The 19,939-nt window shown below is 37.6% G+C and overlaps 1 protein-coding gene across 3 annotated transcripts in view; it reads left to right on the top strand.

Moving 5' to 3' along the window:
• Window positions 1-10,845, top strand: part of RPS6KC1 (ribosomal protein S6 kinase C1) — a 201,017-nt gene extending 190,172 nt beyond the window's left edge. For all 3 annotated transcript variants that reach the window (XM_068541440.1, XM_068541439.1, XM_068541441.1), the window contains 2 exons: window positions 661-756; window positions 9,879-10,845. In XM_068541440.1, the coding sequence (XP_068397541.1) occupies window positions 661-756; window positions 9,879-9,989 (207 nt within the window). In that variant the 3' untranslated portion in view covers window positions 9,990-10,845. The remainder of the gene's footprint in view (window positions 1-660; window positions 757-9,878) is intronic.
• The last annotated feature ends 9,094 nt before the right edge of the window (window positions 10,846-19,939 follow it).

Below are 19,939 nucleotides of genomic sequence, written 5' to 3'. Positions count from 1 at the left end.
CTGCAATTTTTCCTGTCCATTCTGGCTTAACGGAGAGTTCTTGATCAGAGAGAATTTATACTCTCTGATCAATAACTTTTAAGTAAGATATTTGAGATTAATAGTTAATAGATTTTAATAGAGTATTGTGCAGTTTGCCTCCTGGGATGAAAACAGAGGAAATGAACAGTCATACCTTTGTAAGTAGTCATCTACCTTAAATATGTAGTTAATACTGAGCGCCTAACATGGTTGTGGAATATACAAGTCACCTATACATACATTTAAACCATAAAGTGCTATACATACATAAAGCATTATTATTAACAAATTTTCAACTTCGAAGGTTTTTAAGAACATTAAAAGATTTGAGATATCAAATCCCATTTTAGTTTTTGGGTATAATGGAAGTTTTTCTATTATGAGGCACTCTCTTTATAACTAAGGGAAAAGGTGAGTGGCCTAAGCTTATGATGTGATTTTGATGACTACCTGTATTTCAGTTAGAGTTCTGTGGGCTCATAGCCCTTGTCCTAAACTGCTTAGAGGGTACTGTGGTGATTACTGCACCTCCAGTTAAGGTGGTTGTTGAGCTTTCTGTATTTACTGTCCATAAACCCTGTGATGGAACAGAATATGATGTTGTTTGGGATAAGAAGTGTACCTGATTGATTGTTTCAGACTCTGGTTGAGTGCCATCCAGCAGGAATAAATACTCACACTACTTTGAACATGCCAGAATGTGTCTCTGAAGAGGCTCGCTCACTCATTCAACAGGTAATTTAATTGACCTATTGGCCAAGTATATCAACCGTGCAAATTAGCAGAGCCCACGGCTCCAAAACCTTAAAGAAATTAGTTTTGGACAAGAAGGACCCTTTACTAATTACAAATTCAGAACTAGTACTGTATATCTTTAGGCTTCTACTATTATCTGAGTATTGGTGATGTCAGAGAGAATAGGTAAAGCTTGTTGGTATTATTTATTTATTTATTTATTTATTTAAAATCCAGGCTAATGTTTAGTCAATTCCATATATCTGTGTAGGTGTGAGATTTAAGTATTGCTTTTAGCTGGTCTGGAGCTGCTCTATTACATTTTGTAACCATATGTGAATGGCTATTTTCTTTTCTTTTCTTTTTTTTAACTTTTCAAAGAGTTTATTCCTTAGAGCTAGTCTCGAGACAGTATATGGTGAATGGCTATATTTATAAACATAGGAATGGGCTACTTAGGAGAGAAGTGGTAGAAAATCTTGCCAAGTTAGATCACTTGTAGATCCATTCATGGAACTTGAATATTGGTGTCAGTTGGTGTATTTCTGGTGGCTTTGAAGAAAGAGACTATTGATAATTAAAGTTCAGTATCCCAGAGGTAGGCTTGGAACTCTAGTGAGCTCCTTAAATTGATTCGCCATGTGTAAAATGCTCATCTAGCTTTGAAGAGTAAGTTTTGATGAGTACACTGAGGGTTGTTAGCATTGAGGTGTGATAGGCTCACAGCAAATCAGCAAGAATTGTCAGGACTGTGATCCCCTGTGCTTTTGGGAAAATATCAAGGGAAAAGTTATTTGAAAAAGATGAAGAACTAAAATTTTTGTTTAATGAAACATGAATTATTTTTTAAATCAGGGAAAACAAAATTTGTGAAAAAAAAAGAAAGAGAAAAGGGGAGGGGAGAATATATTAAGAAGAGTATTACCTAGTATTCTCTTGAGCAGTGATTTTTGTTCCATTCAACGAATATATGTAAGGCATAGTGTCATAAGCTACAAACTTGAGATTCACAAATAATTATATCACAGATGGATTTAATAAAGGCTATCAGAGAGGTTTAAAAAATACTTTGGCGAGTCAGGATAAAGAGGTGTAATAATTGATGCAATGGTGGTATTAGGAATGTTTTTGTTAAAGTGTTATTTTTGCAGAGCCTTAGCCAGAATTTTGGCATTGCAAGGTTGGATGTGGGGGAATAACTGGGTGGAATGAAAAGCTTGGACAAAGGCAAGGAAGGAGTCAGAAAGACTCAATTTGGGAAATCAAAAGTTTGGTTTATCTAGAGTACAAGGATGAATATAAGGATGAGTAATAGTAAGTAGATGAGAATGGAAAGAGAAGTTGGGGCTCTCTTATCATGAACACCAGGGGAGAATGATAGTATTTAACTCAGTAAAAAATTGAGATTTGGAGTTTTTGTGCACAAGAGTGAAAGGCTCAGAGTCGTGCTTCAGGAAGATTAATTTGCCCAGAGTATGTAAAGTCTAAAGAAACATAATCAGGTTGGAAATAGTGAGATGAGAGTACCCTGAGCACTTTGTAAAAGGATTAAGAGGTAATGCAAAGACACATAAAACATTTCATTCTAATGGGCAAAAAGGACAACTCCTCGTTTGATTTCATATTCTTTGTTGTGGCACAGCAAGGTAAATTCAAAGTATTTTTTTGGCTATTAATTTAAGGAAGGCTAGCAACTGCTATTTTTTGTTTCTCTTTCTTAAAGAAGTAGTCGTTATTATATAATATTGAGAATAGAATTCCCCACATTAATTAATAAAGGTCTGTTGCTCCTGTCTATCAGAATTTATGTTGTAAAGGAGTCTGAGCTTAAGATATGTTAAGTTCCCAAATACAGATATGTATAGCTTATATAGTTAAAGCAGCATTCTGTCATTGGCCTGCCTAAGGAAACTACCACTCATGTTGAGGAAACATCATCAGGAAAGGGAAAAGGGGTCTCTTGGCATGATTAGCAATTTGTCATTTTGACTTTCCTCTTCCACTACCTCATGGTTCATAAAGGTTATTTTAAAAAATCACAAAATGATTTATGTGGAAAGAATTATTCCACTTTGAGGAGATTTTCCCCTCTTTGGTCTTTTCAACTCCTTGCTTTCTTCCTAGATTTCATAATTCCCTGTACCCATGGTTTAGTCATCTCAGTCCAAGTGAATGGTGCTAAAGTAAACATAGTTACATTTTAAATGCAGTTTTAAAAAAAGATATTAACATTTTACAGATCCTCAGAGCATGGATGTTTGTACTTCACAGTGTACATTTAGTTCTTTGTGACATAATCGCTTTGTCAGTTGAAAGATATTATATGAGAAAAAGACCTTCAGAACAAATTTCTGTGCCTCCAATGCTCAGCTTTATTGCCTATTCTTTAGGAAAAAGGAGGTTGGCAGTGACTGTCTTGGTTTTGCCACTGGCTGACACATTCTTTTAGCAATAGAATCTTTGTGTGATCTCTCAGAAGGCCTGGGAGAGTATTTAAAATGGCAGAATAAGCAAGACAGTCATGGGTAAACAATTATACTTTTGCCTATAGATTTACACTTGCAAAATTATAGAAGAGTCCATGAACTAAGGTAAATTGACTTTAGTAAAAGTCAAAATATGAACTTTTATTGGAATTTCATAATGAGGTCATGTTTTGGAAAGAATGGGGGCGGGAAAGCCAATTTTAACAAGAAAGAAAGAACTTATATGTTTATATGTTTCCTGAAATATTAAAAAACATGCTATAGTTATAGTTAATTCTTACCAATGTTTGATATTTTAGATTTGTATTCAAATGTTTAATGCCTTCCACATTTCAATCAGTGGGTGTGACTTGTCTGATTTTGAAAATGGATTTGATATGTTTAGGATATGCTTATGCTGTTTGTTTTATAGTAGCAGCTTTTCTCTTAACACAGTTTAGCAACTTCTAATATAAAAATTCTTTGAGCAGTTCACTTTGATAAAAAGTAGTCATTTTGAATGCTAGATACAGTAATTTCAAGTGAAAAGACTGTGAGTACAGTCTTTTGAAGTATATGCTTCATTCCCCTTGTGGATTTGGTGATATCAAAGTGAAGTAATAGATTCTTGGGCATTTGCAGATCACGCACTCATAAAGCAGTGTAATGTTGTGATTAAGAGCAGGGATTCTGGAGACTGAGTACCTGAATTCAGATCATATCCTTGCTACCTACTACCTATATGATCTTAAACAAGTTATTTAATTTCTCTGAGTCTCTGTTCTCTCATCTATAAAACAGAGATATTTATAGTAGCTATTCATAGAGTTGTTGTGAGTTCAATGAATTAACCTATGTTAAGCAATTAGAATAATGCCTGGCACACAGTAAGTGTCACATAAATGTTTTGTATTATTATTATTGATAGGGCAGCATTGAAAGCTCACGACATGTAGTAATTTATAATTTGATGAAGCATATAGTTGGATTATAGTATAGGGCTGCTAACATGAGAGTGAGGCAACTGCTGGTGATACAGGTTGAAGAGGTCTAAAAAGTAGTGGATTGGCACATAATAGGAAATCAACTGATGCTTTTATATAAATGATTAATTATTAGTGAATAGTAGAAAAATAGAAATAAAGGAAAAAGAAGAAATAAAAGTTTAGGTTTGATTTGAATAGTGGGATTTCCTATAGGTATAGAACCATTAATGTAATCATCCAAATATTTCAGTTGCAGTTGACTAAATTCTGTGGAAAAAATTATATGCTATAGGAATATTCTCAAATTTGAACGGCTATAGCCATATGAGAAATATGGAAAATTCTCTTCTCAAAAAAAGAAATTATAAAGTTGGACAGAATTGGCAAAAATAACCATCTTTGTGCTCTGGAAATTGATCAAAGGGATGCAACAATCTGGAAAGTACTTATGCTTGAAAAATAGCTGAACTTCGGGAAAGAATTGTGGGACTCTGTGGCATTCTTGCCTGGGGCTACTTGCATTCTCTCTTCCCTGCTTGGTCAGGTGTGAAGGTTCTCCCAGGTTGGCGTAGGCCATGAAGACCAGCACTGAGGCTGTATGCATGTGCAGGGAAAGATCTCAGTGGAAAGTAAAAACCAGGACAGACTTGAAAGTGGCCTAAATTTTGAATATGTTCTCCTGCCCATTGGCATAGGATGGAAGCTTTAGTAGCTAAGGTATTTGAATGCAACCCCTTTTCAGTCACTGGTTGACCACTAAGCTATGCAGACACAGTGGTGACGCTTAGGAAACCAAGCTTAAAAAAGGAAAACTTAAAACTTTTTTCTTAAAAAAGAAAAAAAAATGAGCAGAGATATCAACCTCTGCTTGTTACAGTGGGGTGGGGGAAGCAGATTTACAGATCTAGCTGAACAAGTTATCAAACAAAGAATAAACCAACCAACAACAATTGATAACAGTCTTCTTGAGAAAAAAATAAGACTCCAGAATCACTAAAATATATTATCTAAAATGTCTCATTTTCAGCAAAATATTGTAAGATATCCACAGAAACAAGATAGTATGACCCACAGGCAGGGAAAAAAACAGTCAATAGAAATTACTCTGTGTGTCCCCAGATTTTTGGATTTAATAAAGACTTCAAAGCAGTTATTATAAATATGTTCAAAGAATTAAAGGAAATCATGTATAAAGAATTAAAGGAAAATAAAACAATACTGAATCAACAAATAGAGATTCTCAATAAGGAGATAGAAATTACATTAAAAGGAAAAAAAGAACCAAATAGAAATTCTCAAGTTGAAAATTACAATAATTGAAGTGAAGAATTAAGTAGAGGAAAAAAAATTCACTGGAGCGTCTCAACATGATAGTAAATTATTCAATCTGAAAAACAGATTAAAAAATTTGAAGAAAAATGAACAGGGATAAAGAGACCTGTAAGATGATATTAAATATACCAATATAATGCGAGTTCCAAAAAGAGGACATAGGGAAAGGGGCAGCAAAAAATGTTTAAGAAACAATGTCTGAAAACATCCTAAATTTGATGAAGAACATTGAAATGCATCCAAGAAGCTTAGTGGACCTTATGTGGAAGAATACAAAGAGATCCACATAGAGATATTGTAGTCCAATTGTTGAAAGACAAAAACAAAGAGGAAAATTTTGAAAGGAGCCAAAGAAAAACAACTCATTGTATCCAAGGGAACATTGATGTCTGACTTCTCATCAAAAACAATGGAAGACAGAAGACAGTGGAATGACATATTTAAAGTGTTGAAAGGAAGTAACTGTCAGCCAAGAATTCTATATCCAGCAAAATTATCCTTCAAAAATGAAAATGAAATTAAGAAATTTCCAAGTAAAGACAGAGAATTCATTGTTAGCAGACCTGTCTTACAAGAAATAATGCAAGAAGTCCTTCGGCTAAATGTTACCAGATAGTGACTCAAATTCATAGGAGGAAATGAAAAGTGCTGGAATGATAAATATGAGTTAATAGAAAATACTAAATATGTTTTTTCTCATTTCTCTGCTCAACTTCTTTCAAAAGACATAAGGCTGTACAAAGCAATACTTGTAACACTGTGCTTGTAGGTTTATAATGTATATAGATGTAACATATAGTATTTAATGACAGTAAAAGACAAAGGAGGACAGAAGGAATGGAACTATAGTGGAGCAAAATTTCTGCATGTCACTGGAATTAATCTGAAGTAGACTGTGATAAATTAAGAAGCATAATCTTGACAGCAACCACTAAAAAAAAATAGTAAAGGAAAATTAATAGAGGAACTGAAATAGTACAGTAAGAAGTATTTGACACAGAAGAAGGCAGTAAAGGGGAATGAAAAAAGACAGTAGACGTAGAAAACAAGTAGCAAATTAGCAAACGTAAACCCACCATGTCAATAATTACATTCAGTGTGAATGTCTAAACATGCCAAACAAAAGGCAAAGATTGTTAACTGGATAAAAAAGAGTTCCAACTATCTGTGTGCAATAGACACACTTCAATTAAAAACACAAATAGGTTGAAAGAAAAAGGGTGGGAAAAGATAAACCATGCAAACAGTGACCATAAGAGAGGTGAAGTGGTTTTATTAAATATCAGAGAAAATAGATGTGGAGACAAGAGAATTACCAGGGACTAAGATGTTTTATAATGATGAGAGGATCAATACATAGAAAGATATAACAATTATAAATGTATATGCTCTAATAACAGCTTCAAAACATATGAAGCAAAGTCTGATTGAATTGAAGGAAATAATAGATAATCCAATAATAATAAATGGAGGCTTCAATACCCCATTCTTGATAATTAATAGAAAATCAGCAAGGATATAGAGAAGACTTGAACAACATTATCAAACAACTCTGACATATATAGAACAATGATTGCAGAATACAGTCTTATCACATGCACATGGAACATTCCCCATGATAGATCATTTGCTATGCCATAAAACAACTTTCAGTATTTAAAAGGATTGAAATTATACAGCATACTCTGACCATAACAACTTTTTATTAGAAATCATCAACAGAAAGAGATCTGGTGAATCCATACCAGATATTTGGATATTAAACGACACACTTCTAAATAACCTGAGTCAAAGAAGAAATGCCAAGAGAAGCCAGAAATTGTTTTTAATGGAATGAAAACAAACACATGATATATCAAAATTTATAGGATGCAGCTACATCAGTTCTTGGGGAAAATTTATGGCTTTAGACATCTGTATAGGAAAAGAATGGTCTCACATAAAAATCTCACCTTGTAACTGAGGAAGGTAGAAAAAGAAACTGTGAAAAGCAAAGTAAGTCCAAAGCAGGCAGAAGAAAGCAAGCAAGCAGAAATCAATGAAAGAGAAAATCTTCATTGGATAGAAGAGAAAAATAAGAGAAAAATTAAATCACAAGTTGGTTCTTTGAAAAGATCAGCAAAATTGGGAAACCTTTAGCTGACTTCAAAATGAATATGAAGAGGCAAGGGACCTAGAGTATCCAAAACAATTTTGAAAGAGAACAAAGAAGGAGTACTTACACTCCCAATTTCCAGTCAGTATAAAGCCACAGTAACTACTTAATTTACTGTGGTATTAGAGCAAAGATAGGCAATATAGATCAATGGAATGGAATTGAGAGTTCAGAAATAAACTGTTACATTTATGGTCAATTGATTTTCAGTAAAGGTGCCAAGATAATTCGATGACGAAAAAATAATCTTTTCAACAAATGGTGCTGGGAAAATCAAATATTCACATGCTAAAACCAAAATGAACTAAGACCCTTAATTCATATCATATGCAAAAATTAACTCAAAGTAGCTCATAAACCTGTATGTGGGAGCTAAAACTGTAAAATCGTAGGAAAAAAATTGGAGAAAATCTTCATGACCTTGGGTTAGGAAAAGAATTATTAGATATGACACCAAAACATGATCCATAAAAGAAAAAAAAATGGTAAAGTGGGCTTCATTAAAATTAAAAACTTTTGCATTTCAAAAGATACCAGTAAAAGAATGAAAAGACAAGCCACAGACTGGGACAAAATATATGCACATCATGCAACTGATAAAAGATTTGTTTTCAGAATGTGTAAAGAACCTTTTAACGCAGTAAGCAGACAGCTCAGTATAAAAATGGGCAAAGGTTCACCAAGGAGGCTATATAAACGGCTAAGAAGGATATGAAAAGATGCTCACCATCATTAGTCATTAGGGAATATAAATTAAAACCATAATAAGATACCACTAATACCCACTAGAAGGGCTGTAATGAAAAAGATAGTATCAATTATCGATGAGGGTGTAGAGAAACTGGAACTCTCATGCATTGCTGGCGGGAACATAAAATGGTACAGATACTTTAGAAAAGTTTGGTAGTTTCTTGAAAAGCTAAACATAAACTTAAGACAAGACCCACCAGTCCCACTCCTAGGAATGTCCTTAAGAGAAATGAAAATATGTGTCAGCAGGAAGTCATATATACTATTAATTATAGCCATAACCTGGAAAGTCCATATGTCCATTAACTGGTGAATATATTAACAAAATATGTTATATGCAAATAGTGGAATGCTGTTCAAAAGTAAAAAGGAACAGACTGTTGATACGTGCTACAACACGGATGAATCTCAAAAACATTATGCTAAGTGAAAGAAGGCAGCTGCAAAAGACAACATATTTTTATGATTTCATTTATACGAAATATCCAGAAAGGGCAAGTTTATAGAGATAGGAAACAAATCAGTGGTTGCCTAGGGCTGGAGACGGAAGTGCGGATTAACTGCAAACAGGATGAGGAAACTTTTTAGGGTGATCAAAGTGTTCTAAAACTGGATTGTGGTGAAAGTTGCACAACTCTTTAAATTTACTAAGAATCATTAAGTTGTACAATTACAACAGATAAATCTTATGCTGTATAAATTATCCCTCAGTAAAGCTGTTAAAACAAAAATTTGGGGATGCATGAATGTTTTAAGACACATTCTTTCAGTATGCCCAGGGTCGTCTATAATTGTATATGACTACTTTTATTTTCCCACACTTAACAATCCTATTGCGTGTAACATTTATTAACTTATTTTATACCTGATTCCTATTAGTGAAGAAGTCGAAACACGTTTCACTCATGGTATCAAGTTGTTCCATGTGAGTCAGCTATTTCAAAGAAAGCAATTCTGGAATATGAATTGGCTTATTCAGACCTTAGGTAAAGTTTAGACCCGGTGCATATATAATTCACTAGGGGTTGAAAGACTTATTGTGCCTCCCAAACTTTCTCATCATGAAAGGAGTAACTGGATCTCTCAGAATTTGGTGCAATATCTAATTAATGTCATAATTGTACTTTTGGAGTAGGAAATTGATAGGTGTAACTATCCTATTGTACTATATGAGGATGAGAAGCAAAGTGAGTTACTCAAGGTCATATTTCAAATCAGTTGAAAAGTCATAAATTCAGATATGTTCCCCACCACCCCACAGCTAGAGTGGTATCATAGACATAATTCCCTTTCAAGGAAATATAGTCAGTTGGCTGTCAGTCAAGTCCATTTGTTACTGGGGTTGAATTTAGAAGTTCTTTCCTTTCATATATTTTTCTTTTCCTTTGATTCTTTAGTTGGATTCCCACTATTCACTAAATCCTTCTTTTTTAGCTCTTACAGTTCAACCCTGTGGAGCGTCTTGGTGCTGGAGTTGCTGGTGTTGAAGATATCAAATCTCATCCATTTTTTACCCCTGTGGATTGGGCAGAACTAATGAGATGAACATAATGCAGGGTTCTCTGCACACGCTCTGATCTTCTCTATGACAGGCGTCTCCAGCACAGAGGTAGCTCTGCCTTACACTCAGTTATGGGGCACCAAGCATTGGGATGAAGATCTTTAGAGGAAATGGAGAAAGAAAAAGCCTGAGAGAGAACAATTCCTTTACAGTTACTGTCTGGACAAGATATTGGCTACATTTGCAAGGGGCTGTTATGTACAAACCTTTAACTGCGGTGTGATCTTTATTTTATCTGCATTTAGTGTTGCAGGTGAGTTGTAAACTCAACTAAAAGAGGAATGCCCTTCAAGACCTTCCTCTGATATGAAGCTCCAAGTGTAGAATGAAGTGTTACTTGAAAGGAGGACCTTTACGTGGCAGCTGACAGTGCTTTCCGCTAACCAAGATTGGTTTAATATGATCAAATAATATTTGCTGAATAATATACTAAAAGTGCTTCATGAATAATGTCATCTATGGAGCTTAAAAAGTGAGAAAAAAAGAATATACACATCATGTCTGATAGGAAAACTGAACCACGATGCTATATAATTAATGTATGTCCAATATGGTCCCATAGTCATTCTTTCTGAAGTCCACGTGAGAAGAAAACACTTCATGTTGTCAACTTTGTACTTTGTTGGTTGATACTACTAACAGAAGGGTTCATATGAACACTCTCTCTCTCTCTCCCTCTCTCTTCATCTTTATTTTTTCACTTTCTACACCCTTTGTCTATTCTGTCATATTCTGTTCTTCCTACCCCTATTAATACATATGCAACAAAAAAGGGAAGGGAGTATTTATTTCCCTAAATTGTATCAACTTAATAAGAACTAAAGAATCATGTAAAATAAACGTGGTAAAAATTTAAATCTTTCATTTAATTGCTTAAGATTTTTTTTCTTTTTTTTCAAAGGCCTCTCTTCCTTTCATTTTGGAATGTTAGCAATTTCTGCTTCGTATTATGCTTGACTTCATTTTAGTTTTTTGGCTTAGTATCCTAAGAACCAAAGGATCTCATCTAAATGGGATTGAATGGCAATCCTATTTTATTATGTATTGACAGGATTTCCAGATTTGACCTCCTAATCTACTTGACGTTGTATAGAAAGAACATGAGTATTTATACATCTCCCAACACTTGTATTCGTTATTTCTTTCTGTTGCTAAGATAGCTCCTGTAGTCATGCATTGTTTACAACAATTTACAAAATTTGTAAGTTAATGTCTGTTTTTTAAACTTTATCCAAAGAAGAAAGAATAAGTCACCATTTTCAAGTTAGGAGCCACAACATAATGAAAGTTTTCTGTATGTTTTAATTCTTTGTATTTTTGAGATCTGTGTGAGAGCCTATCCCTACTCCAAGAGCATCTGTACAGCTTCCAGCTGCCGTTGGCCAGGTCTGCCCATCAAATTAAATGGAAGCAGAAAATGCTTTAGTGACACAAAGGAAATGTGCAAGCACTATTATCCTACTCCCCCATTTTCCTTTTTGGTCCCCTTATAACCTGAACCCCAGCTGAAGTGCTGCAACAACACTGGGATGGGGAGCAGGTCAGCAGGATCATAGCTCAGTCAAGATGACATCACTCCCTGGAACTGGATTTCAACTCACCAGCCCCCTGGCCTCATAACAGGAACTCATGCAGGTGAGACACAAGAATGACTTCCTGTGTAGGACTAGTAGGAAATCTGTAAGTGGTTAGAGCTGGCCATTACAGAGCTTCCTTCCAGAAGTGCCCTATGACATGAAAGTAGGACTTCACAGCTAAGGTGAAGCTCCCAGCCCTACCACATGATTTGGGTCCCTTGGATTCAAAGGGCAGTGTTAACAGATGGTTGCTGTGTTAGTGTGTTGACAGAATTCCACTGCTTCAGTTTCTCTCTCTCTCTCTCTCTGTGTTTGGAATTGTGCTTAATGTAAATACATCATTCATAATCGTGGTGGACATGAATTATATTAGTAATAAACACACAGGATAAATAGCTTTGGGGTGATGGACCCAAGTCTGTGTTTACTTTTTTTTTTTTTTTTGAAAAGCTTTTTCTTTTTTTAAATTAATTAATTTATTTATTTATTTTTGGCTGCACTGGGTCTTCGTTGCTGCACGTGGGCTTTCTCTAGTTGAGAGCGCAGGCTCAGTAGTTGTGGCGCATGGGCCCAGTTGCTCCACGGCATGTGGGATCTTCCTGGACCAGGGCTCGAACCTGTGTCTCCTGCATTGGCAGGTGGACTCTCAACCACTGCACCACCAGGGAAGCCCCTAGTCTGTTTTTACTTGATGATGTATATTAGAAATATCAAAATCAGAGAAGAACTTACCACTTAGTATTTCTCATTTGATTTTTTAAACTTGTTTTTATTTTTTTCTCATCTGATTTTTTTTATTGTAGTAAAACTTACATAACATAAAATTTACCATTTTAACCACTTTTAAGTATACAATTCAGTGGCATTAAGTATATTCACATTTTTCCCAACCATTACCACTATGCATTTCAGAACTTTTTAATCATCCCAAACTGAAACTCTTTACCCATTAAACAATAACTTCCCATTCTTCCTCCCCCTAGCCCCTAGTAACCACTATTCTACTTTCTGTATGAATTTGACTCTTCTTGGTCTCTCACAGAAGTGGAATCATATAATATCTGTTCTTTTATGTCTGGCTTATTTTATTTGGTATAAGGTTTTCCAGGTTCACCCATACTGTAGCCTATATCAGAATTTCATTCCTTTTTAAGGCTGAATAATATTCCATTGTATGTGTATATCACATTTTGTTTAGCCATTCATCAGTCAATGGACATTTGGGCATTTCTACCTTTTGGCTGTCGTAAACAATGTCCTTAAGAACGTTGATGTTCAAACATCTGTTTGAGTCCTTGCTCTCTTTTGATTTTATACTTTTATATGAAAGTACCAGTGTCCTTGACTGTTATGTTACTATGTTCTCTATAGGAGAGCTTTACCAGTGGGTCACCAATAACTTGGTGTAATGCCACCTATCTTCAGGCAAGGCATGAAAATCTACCATTTCTGTTTCACAGAAGGGTAAGTTAAGCTCCCTAAGAGTAAAAAAGAATGCCGTGATTCTAGCAGTTTGTTTTAACTATGATATGATTAATACTTTTTTGGAACATATATCCTTTCAACTTACTTGTTGTAATAACTGACCTCCTGTTAACATACTTAAACCTGCCTTTTAAACCTTTTTAAACAGCTATATTTCCTGTTGTGTTTTGATGCTCAGGCTTTTCCTACCCTATCTTATTTCAGAGTCATTGTGAACCAAGATTGAGTTTGGCTTTTATATAGTGCATTTAATAAAGAATTTAAAATCTATAAATAATATTCATGCTATGACCAGTAACATTATGTTAGGACCCTACACATAATATGCCTTAGTTGAATTCACTTGTTCATAATTTATGACTCTAAATAGAGAGAAATCTGACTATAGCACTGAAAGATTCTTTGCCTCTCAGGGGGCCCTTTCTAGCATCTTTATTGGACTCACTTAGGGATTACTTTATAGCAAAGGCCAAGGCATAAGATGCATTATCTTTCTTCTTAGAGTAGTTGATTTAACCTTTGGTATTTCTAAATGCTCTGGGTAATGAATGAAGCCTCGTATTTCAAGTTCTTTCTCTGAGGATTGTGGAATATAATAGAAAGTCTTAGTCTTTTAAAACTATAAAACTATATAAAACACTATACCAGTGGTGTCTGGTCCTGTCTCTGTAACTAACTGGCCTTTTCTTTTAACTTTAATCAAATAACAGTATTCTAGACCTGTTCCCTCACCTATAGAATGAAAAGGTAGTTGAGTTCTAAGCTTCCCAAGTATACGGTGGCCTTTCTCTTTTTCAGAGTGAACTAATTTGATAAACCAACATTGTAAAAATACAAGGTTAATGAAAATCTTAAATTGGTACTTAACTGTTTTCTTATAATTGTTTTTTTTAGTAATCCCAGATACTTGGGTTACTGCCATTTACCCACTCAGTAGCATAGCCCTTAGTGGTTATGTGGCTATAAAAATTTAAAATAGATTGAAATATTAAAAGGCTATTTCTCAGTCAGCTCTACGCTGGAAAAGGAGAGTTGAAAGTCCAGATAGAAGTACACAGAGGTGAAAGGAGGGTAGGACACACCTACATTTATCCACTTCTTAGACCTTTCTGAACAACCGTGGTGGTTTTCCTACCCCCATTGCCCTCATCTATCATATTTTATGTGTTTATTTGACTCAGTTCTTGGGCAGGCATAATCAGAGTACAAAATTGATACTTTCTGTTCCTATTTAATGTAGAACATTAACCTCTACCAGTCTAGGTAATTTGGACTTTTGAGTGTTTGATGTCTACTCAGCTCATTTTAAGGATTTCATATCAAGTCCTCATGTTGAAGGGTTACTAAATGGCAAAAGCTGTGAAGTCAGCTATTTCTAAGTAAAGTTGTAAACTTAGTAGCCGTAGGGAAATGGGAAGCAAAGTACTACAGGTTTTTGTGCCTCGGCATCACTTATTCTCTCAAGGACAGTAAATAGGAAACCGGAGAACAAGTTTCCTTTTTTAGGAAGATTTACAATAGCGGTGATATGTAGTCAGATGGCATAGCATTGCATTTTTTGTCCCTATCACATGACTTCTTCCCTTGATCCAGGGATCTATCTCAGGGAGAAATAGCGGCAGAGAAAATGTGTGGAGGTGTAAGAGAGAAAGTGACTTGAGTGTTACTCTAGGAAAGTGAAGCAGGGTACTTGTCAGGCATGTTGGCCCAGGTATCTGGAGCAATAGAGAGCGTGTTTTTTTGAGCTAGATTTAAAGTGCTATTCTTTGTTCTTGCCCCAGCAAGAGTTAGGCAGAAACTGAAACTGTTCCTCCTATCCCAGGAAAAAAGATGCTGAACTAACTTTTTGGAAAGAATTAAGTGACACGCTTATCCAGAGTTGGTTCTAGCTCTGCTTTCTTGCAGAGGACAGCTGGTGAGTGTCTACGAAGAGCTGCTTTCATTCCTTTGGGCAGGAAAACCTCTTATTGAATGGGGTAAGGAAGAATGGCAAATGAACCAGCTTTTAGTCACACTTAGAGATGCTGGCATCCTGCTTTTGTAAGTCTCAAAAAATTTTCATATCAAAAAGGTAACTCTTCTGGGAATGTTGATCAAATTCCTCCTAAAGCTAATCCACAAGGCAGGAGTTTGACCAGCCCCACCCAAAGAGGCAAATGTCAAAGGGGATTTGACAAATGTAAAGGGATTTGAGCCTGTTTCAGTGCCCAAATAATGACTGCAGTGTGATGTTGCCCTTATCATATGGGAGACAGACATGAAATTGACTCAGTTGTGACATAGATAGAAAATAAGAAGAAAAGGAGGTGTAGTGTTGGCAAAACAAAAAATCTATACAACTGTTCAGTCTGGGTTGTTCTGGAAAGAAAATGTGTTAGATATCTGAAGGATCTGTCTTCAGCAAAAACATTCTAAATGCCTAAGAAAACTATAAAACTGAACATGTCCCCTCCCTGTGCTCTCCTACTCTTTTCTCATTCTTCTCCGTCTTCCTCTCTTCATCGCCTCTTCATCTACCCACCCTGCCTCCTATGGGTTTCTCTGGTCACTGAACAAAAGACATGGTACCTGTCTTCAAGGATCTTATAAAACTCGGGAAATAAAGCATAAATAATAAGTAGGGCAGAATGTTGTGTTATGGGGTACAAATAGAGTACGGTGAGCATACAGAGGAGAGATCCGAGGAACTCATCCATTTAGAAGTAGAATAAGCATTATAGTCATAATTCTTTTCATTACTTGTTGTATACTGCTGGGTTGTTTGCTCATTCTTAAGCAGAGCCACAGTGGAAATTTAGTATTTAGTCCCTGCGTTGTTCAAAATCTGAATGTAAAGAATCTAAACCAAGTTTGAGAAAGATGCCAGAATGTTCTCATCTCATTCTGAAGGGTAGCAGAGCTGCTCAGTGTTCTCTTTAGAACTGAGGGACTTAGCTTGGGATGCTTTCTCGGTGGACTTGGTTTGGCCTGTTGAAAATGGGCACCAAGCTTCACAGGAGTAAAGTAAAATGTATGAAATGTTCCCTGAAGGCTTTGTGTGTGTGTGTGTTGGCGGGGGGGGGGGGGGGGGGGGAAATGTGGGTGACCCACTATTTTCCTATTTTTCACTTTAAATTAAGGCTCTTTTGTTTATAAGGTACCAAGGTTATTAGATGAGATGATTAATAAAGTATATTTTGACCAAATATATATTGACCTCTCATGAGCATCTGCAAGATGTTTAGATAATTTCATGTTTTCAGTAGGTGGGGTTTCAGTGTTGGCAGTGGCTTCATGTGTCTCTGTGTTCTTGCTGTGCCTGGACTCAGCCTCAATAGTAATGTGCTATCCTTCTTAAAAATGACACTATTTCTTTCTTTTTTTGGTTATCTATTTTATTTTATTTTAACATCTTTATTGGAGTATAATTGCTTTACAATGGTGTGTTAGTTTCTGCTGTATAACAAAGTGAATCAGCTATACGTATACATACATCCCCATATCTCCTCCCTCTTGCGTCTCCCTCCCACCCTCCCTATCCCCCAAAATGACACTATTTCTTAAGCCGCCATTGATAGGACATGCTTTGCACAAGTCTTTTCACTGGTAGACAGAGGTTCCCCCAACACCTGCTTCTCCCCGCTGATTATGAGCAGAGGCACACCACACGATTCTGGTTAGGGAATACAGTATCTGGTGAACAGAAAAAAGCCTCTGTGCCCCTGAGAGAAGCAGCCCTCCTGCTGGTAAGCGTCCTCTGGGGCTGTTTCCCCGAGTCTTCTGGCCGCAGAGGCCGGACTCTTCCCACCGTGTCGTCACTCTCTCATTCGCTTGCTCCTCTAACCTGTGTTTCAAGTGTAAGGCCCTGAGCAACTCCCGACAAGCGTGATGTGGGTAAAGGGGGTGCTGGATAGAATTTGGTATTTTGAGAAAGAAGATCTGCTGCCTGCTTTTTATTCTCTCACCTCTCACTTCAAACCCTAAACTTTCCTCATTCAACTCACCCCTCCAGGTCATACCTCCACCTAACGTGACTCCAGCAGGACCTGAAAGTTCACTCAGGCTCGTATTACCCTAGCATCAAAGGCCACTTCAAGGCAAAGGGCTTCTTTTTGCCTGCACCTTGTTCCTGTGATCAAAACACCCCCATCACACCTTTCTTGACTGTAAGGATCCCCTGAAGATTGCCAGTCTGGATCTCGCCCTGGCCATTTCTTTGGCCTTTCTGACGCTGGTCAGTCTTGGCACTCAGAAAGCAGAAAGCGACAGCCCTCCTGACGTTGCCACTCTCTATCCCTCTGCTGCAGACTGAAGCCCTGTCCGGCAGCTTATTTCCGCTGTGGGCTGTCGTGGCGTGAGGGAGCCGAGGGGAGAGCGGTGGCTGCCCGCTGCAGCTGTCTCCTTTAGAATCAGCCACCCCCATTCCCCAGGTGCCAGAATAGCTCGCTGGGTTTAGAATGCTCCCCATCGCTACCTCTCCCGCCCATGGCAGCGTTGGTAGCAGCCTTCCAACGAGTCTTTTGTTGTGGAAGCTCTAAACCCACGGTAGGGAAATTACCAGGAGACTCTTCCCCAGCCTGCCCTCCCTCCCCTTGCTCCGTCTCTTTCTTCCCTTCCTTTGTCTCCTTCCGTAGCTGGGGTCAGGGTCCCTAGCCAGACTGAGAGCGTGGTTGCGATTCCAGGACCCAGATGCCAGTGTGTGGCAGCATCTGGCTTCTTGGCAAGCGTTGCCGGCAGTTGTGCTGGCTGCTTCTAGGCCTGTCATGTGGCTGAGCCCGCTAATGGGGGCCCTGTCACAAAACGGAGTTTCTTTGAGAATATGGTTTCAACCAAGGAGCCCACCAGAAAACAATGAACTGCGCGGAGAGGACATGAATTATTGGGCAGGGTGACTGCAGACTAGAGCTTTGATGCCGATCCTGGACCTGTTTTGCAAAAATCCCCGTTTCATGTTGTTGGAGTCTGCACCTCCTGTAACCTCACCTTCTTGTGCTGTTAGTGTTTCAGGTGCCTTAAGGCATGGAGCTCCTTGAAAGAGAAACACAAATCACGAGAAGTGTTGAGATAAAATCCTGCTCCTCAGAGGCGCCTGTTTGGCACGGTGAGCGCGTGATAACAGCTTGCCTTAGAAAGGTGACATTTCTGCTGAAGGCTGAATAATAAAACACGCATTTTAAAAACTCAGCTCTTCCCTGTCTTCTGACGGTTGACTTTCGGAGTGAAGGCCATTGCTTCCACGTGAAGGGTCTTTTTTGAGGCTAGCCTCTCCAGCCCCAAACAAGGGTTGATTAACTCTTGTCATCACTGATGAGGCCAAGGAGCTCTTTAAATTAATTATCACATAATAGGGCTGTTAGTACTTTTTCTCAAGGTGCAGATACTGAGTACTCAGAATGTGTCAAGCACTGTCTGAGGCATTGCGGAGCAGAGACAAAGATGGAGAACAACACAGAGTTGCGGCCCTCCCCCAACCCAGGATGCAGGCCACCGGTGACCAGATTACATAGGCTCCCATTATTTCATTTCTTCCCCACACCTACACAATTGGACAGGGCAGTGACAGGCTCTGTGTTTTACAAAGGGAGGAACTAAAGTCCCGAGAAGTTGCCTTACCCCGGTTGGCATGGCAAGCTAGTAAGAGCTGTGATTGAAAACCGGGTAGCTGTACTTGCGCTTCACTAAGCAGATATGTGTTGGACCCTTAGGTTATAAATGCCTAAGGGCAGGGACTATGTCTTTAACTTTTTGCACATCTGCCCCCAATTAGCAACCTCTGCTCACTCGTGACCCTGTCCCCGTACATCTCACCTCAACACACTCACACACACACACACACACACACTCACTCTAGTACAAGGACTCTACGAACTGAGGCCAAGTTCTTCCTGTGACAGGCTAAAGGAAGGAATCAAGAGGAAGGATAAAGCAAAAAACTAGCTTGAATTAAAAGATGGTGATGATCCTGGGAAGATGGTGGTAATGATGGCAGCAGCATATACTACTCACATAATCCCATGTATATACGTACAGAGCAGTTAGATAAGCGAAGTCAAAACTTCATAGACGACACTTACAACAAAACTAGGTAACAAGATACTAGGAGTCCCAGAATGTGAGCAGCTGGGGACAAGATACCAAGAACCACAAGACTCGCATGATAAGCACATCCGTGTGGGAAACAAAAGGAAGAAACAGTGCAGCTTTTGACTGGACTGGAGAACAGGAGAATCCTAGCTAGCCAACTGGTACTCGTTAGGAAACTCAGTGGGCCACGTTGAGGACAGCAGCTGAAGGTGAAGGCGTTTTGCCTGCTCAAACACCTGGTAAAGTGCAAAGAGCTTGCAATACAAGAGAATAAAGGGGCGGGCTCCTTGAACTCTCAAAATTGACCTGCCAGAACAGCTTTCTAGTACAGGGCCCTACATTGAGGAGAAATTGCTGGGAATGGAATCACAACGGAGCAGGGTAGGGACAAGGGAAAGGTCCAGTTCAAAGGAAGGGAAGGGCGGCCAGGAAATCTCAGAAAGCAAGATGTCATACTTCTTTTTTTTTTTTTTTTTTTTTTAAACACTTCACAAAAACAACAGAAGAGGGAGCTCTGTGAAGTTGGAGCATTTTAAAATTTAACCTGCTTCATTCTCATAGTTTAGGAAAACTAATTTCACATAAAAATACACAACAGAAAAGAATCAAGTCCCATATAAAGTCATTATAAGAAAAAAAAGAGAATTAGGAATAGAATAACATCCTTAACAGATAATGAAAGCATTCTGGAAAGATGTTCTCACAAAACAGATTAAAAATTAATTTACAATTTCAAAATGCACTGCAAGACATTAAGAAAATTATACAAGACAGGAGAGAACAGCGTAAATCATAAGTAGAAAACTCAG

The sequence above is a fragment of the Eschrichtius robustus genome, chromosome 3 (genome assembly GCF_028021215.1).
Source record: "Eschrichtius robustus isolate mEscRob2 chromosome 3, mEscRob2.pri, whole genome shotgun sequence".
Taxonomy (NCBI): domain Eukaryota; kingdom Metazoa; phylum Chordata; class Mammalia; order Artiodactyla; family Eschrichtiidae; genus Eschrichtius; species Eschrichtius robustus.
This window is presented reverse-complemented; position numbering and strand designations above follow the sequence as displayed.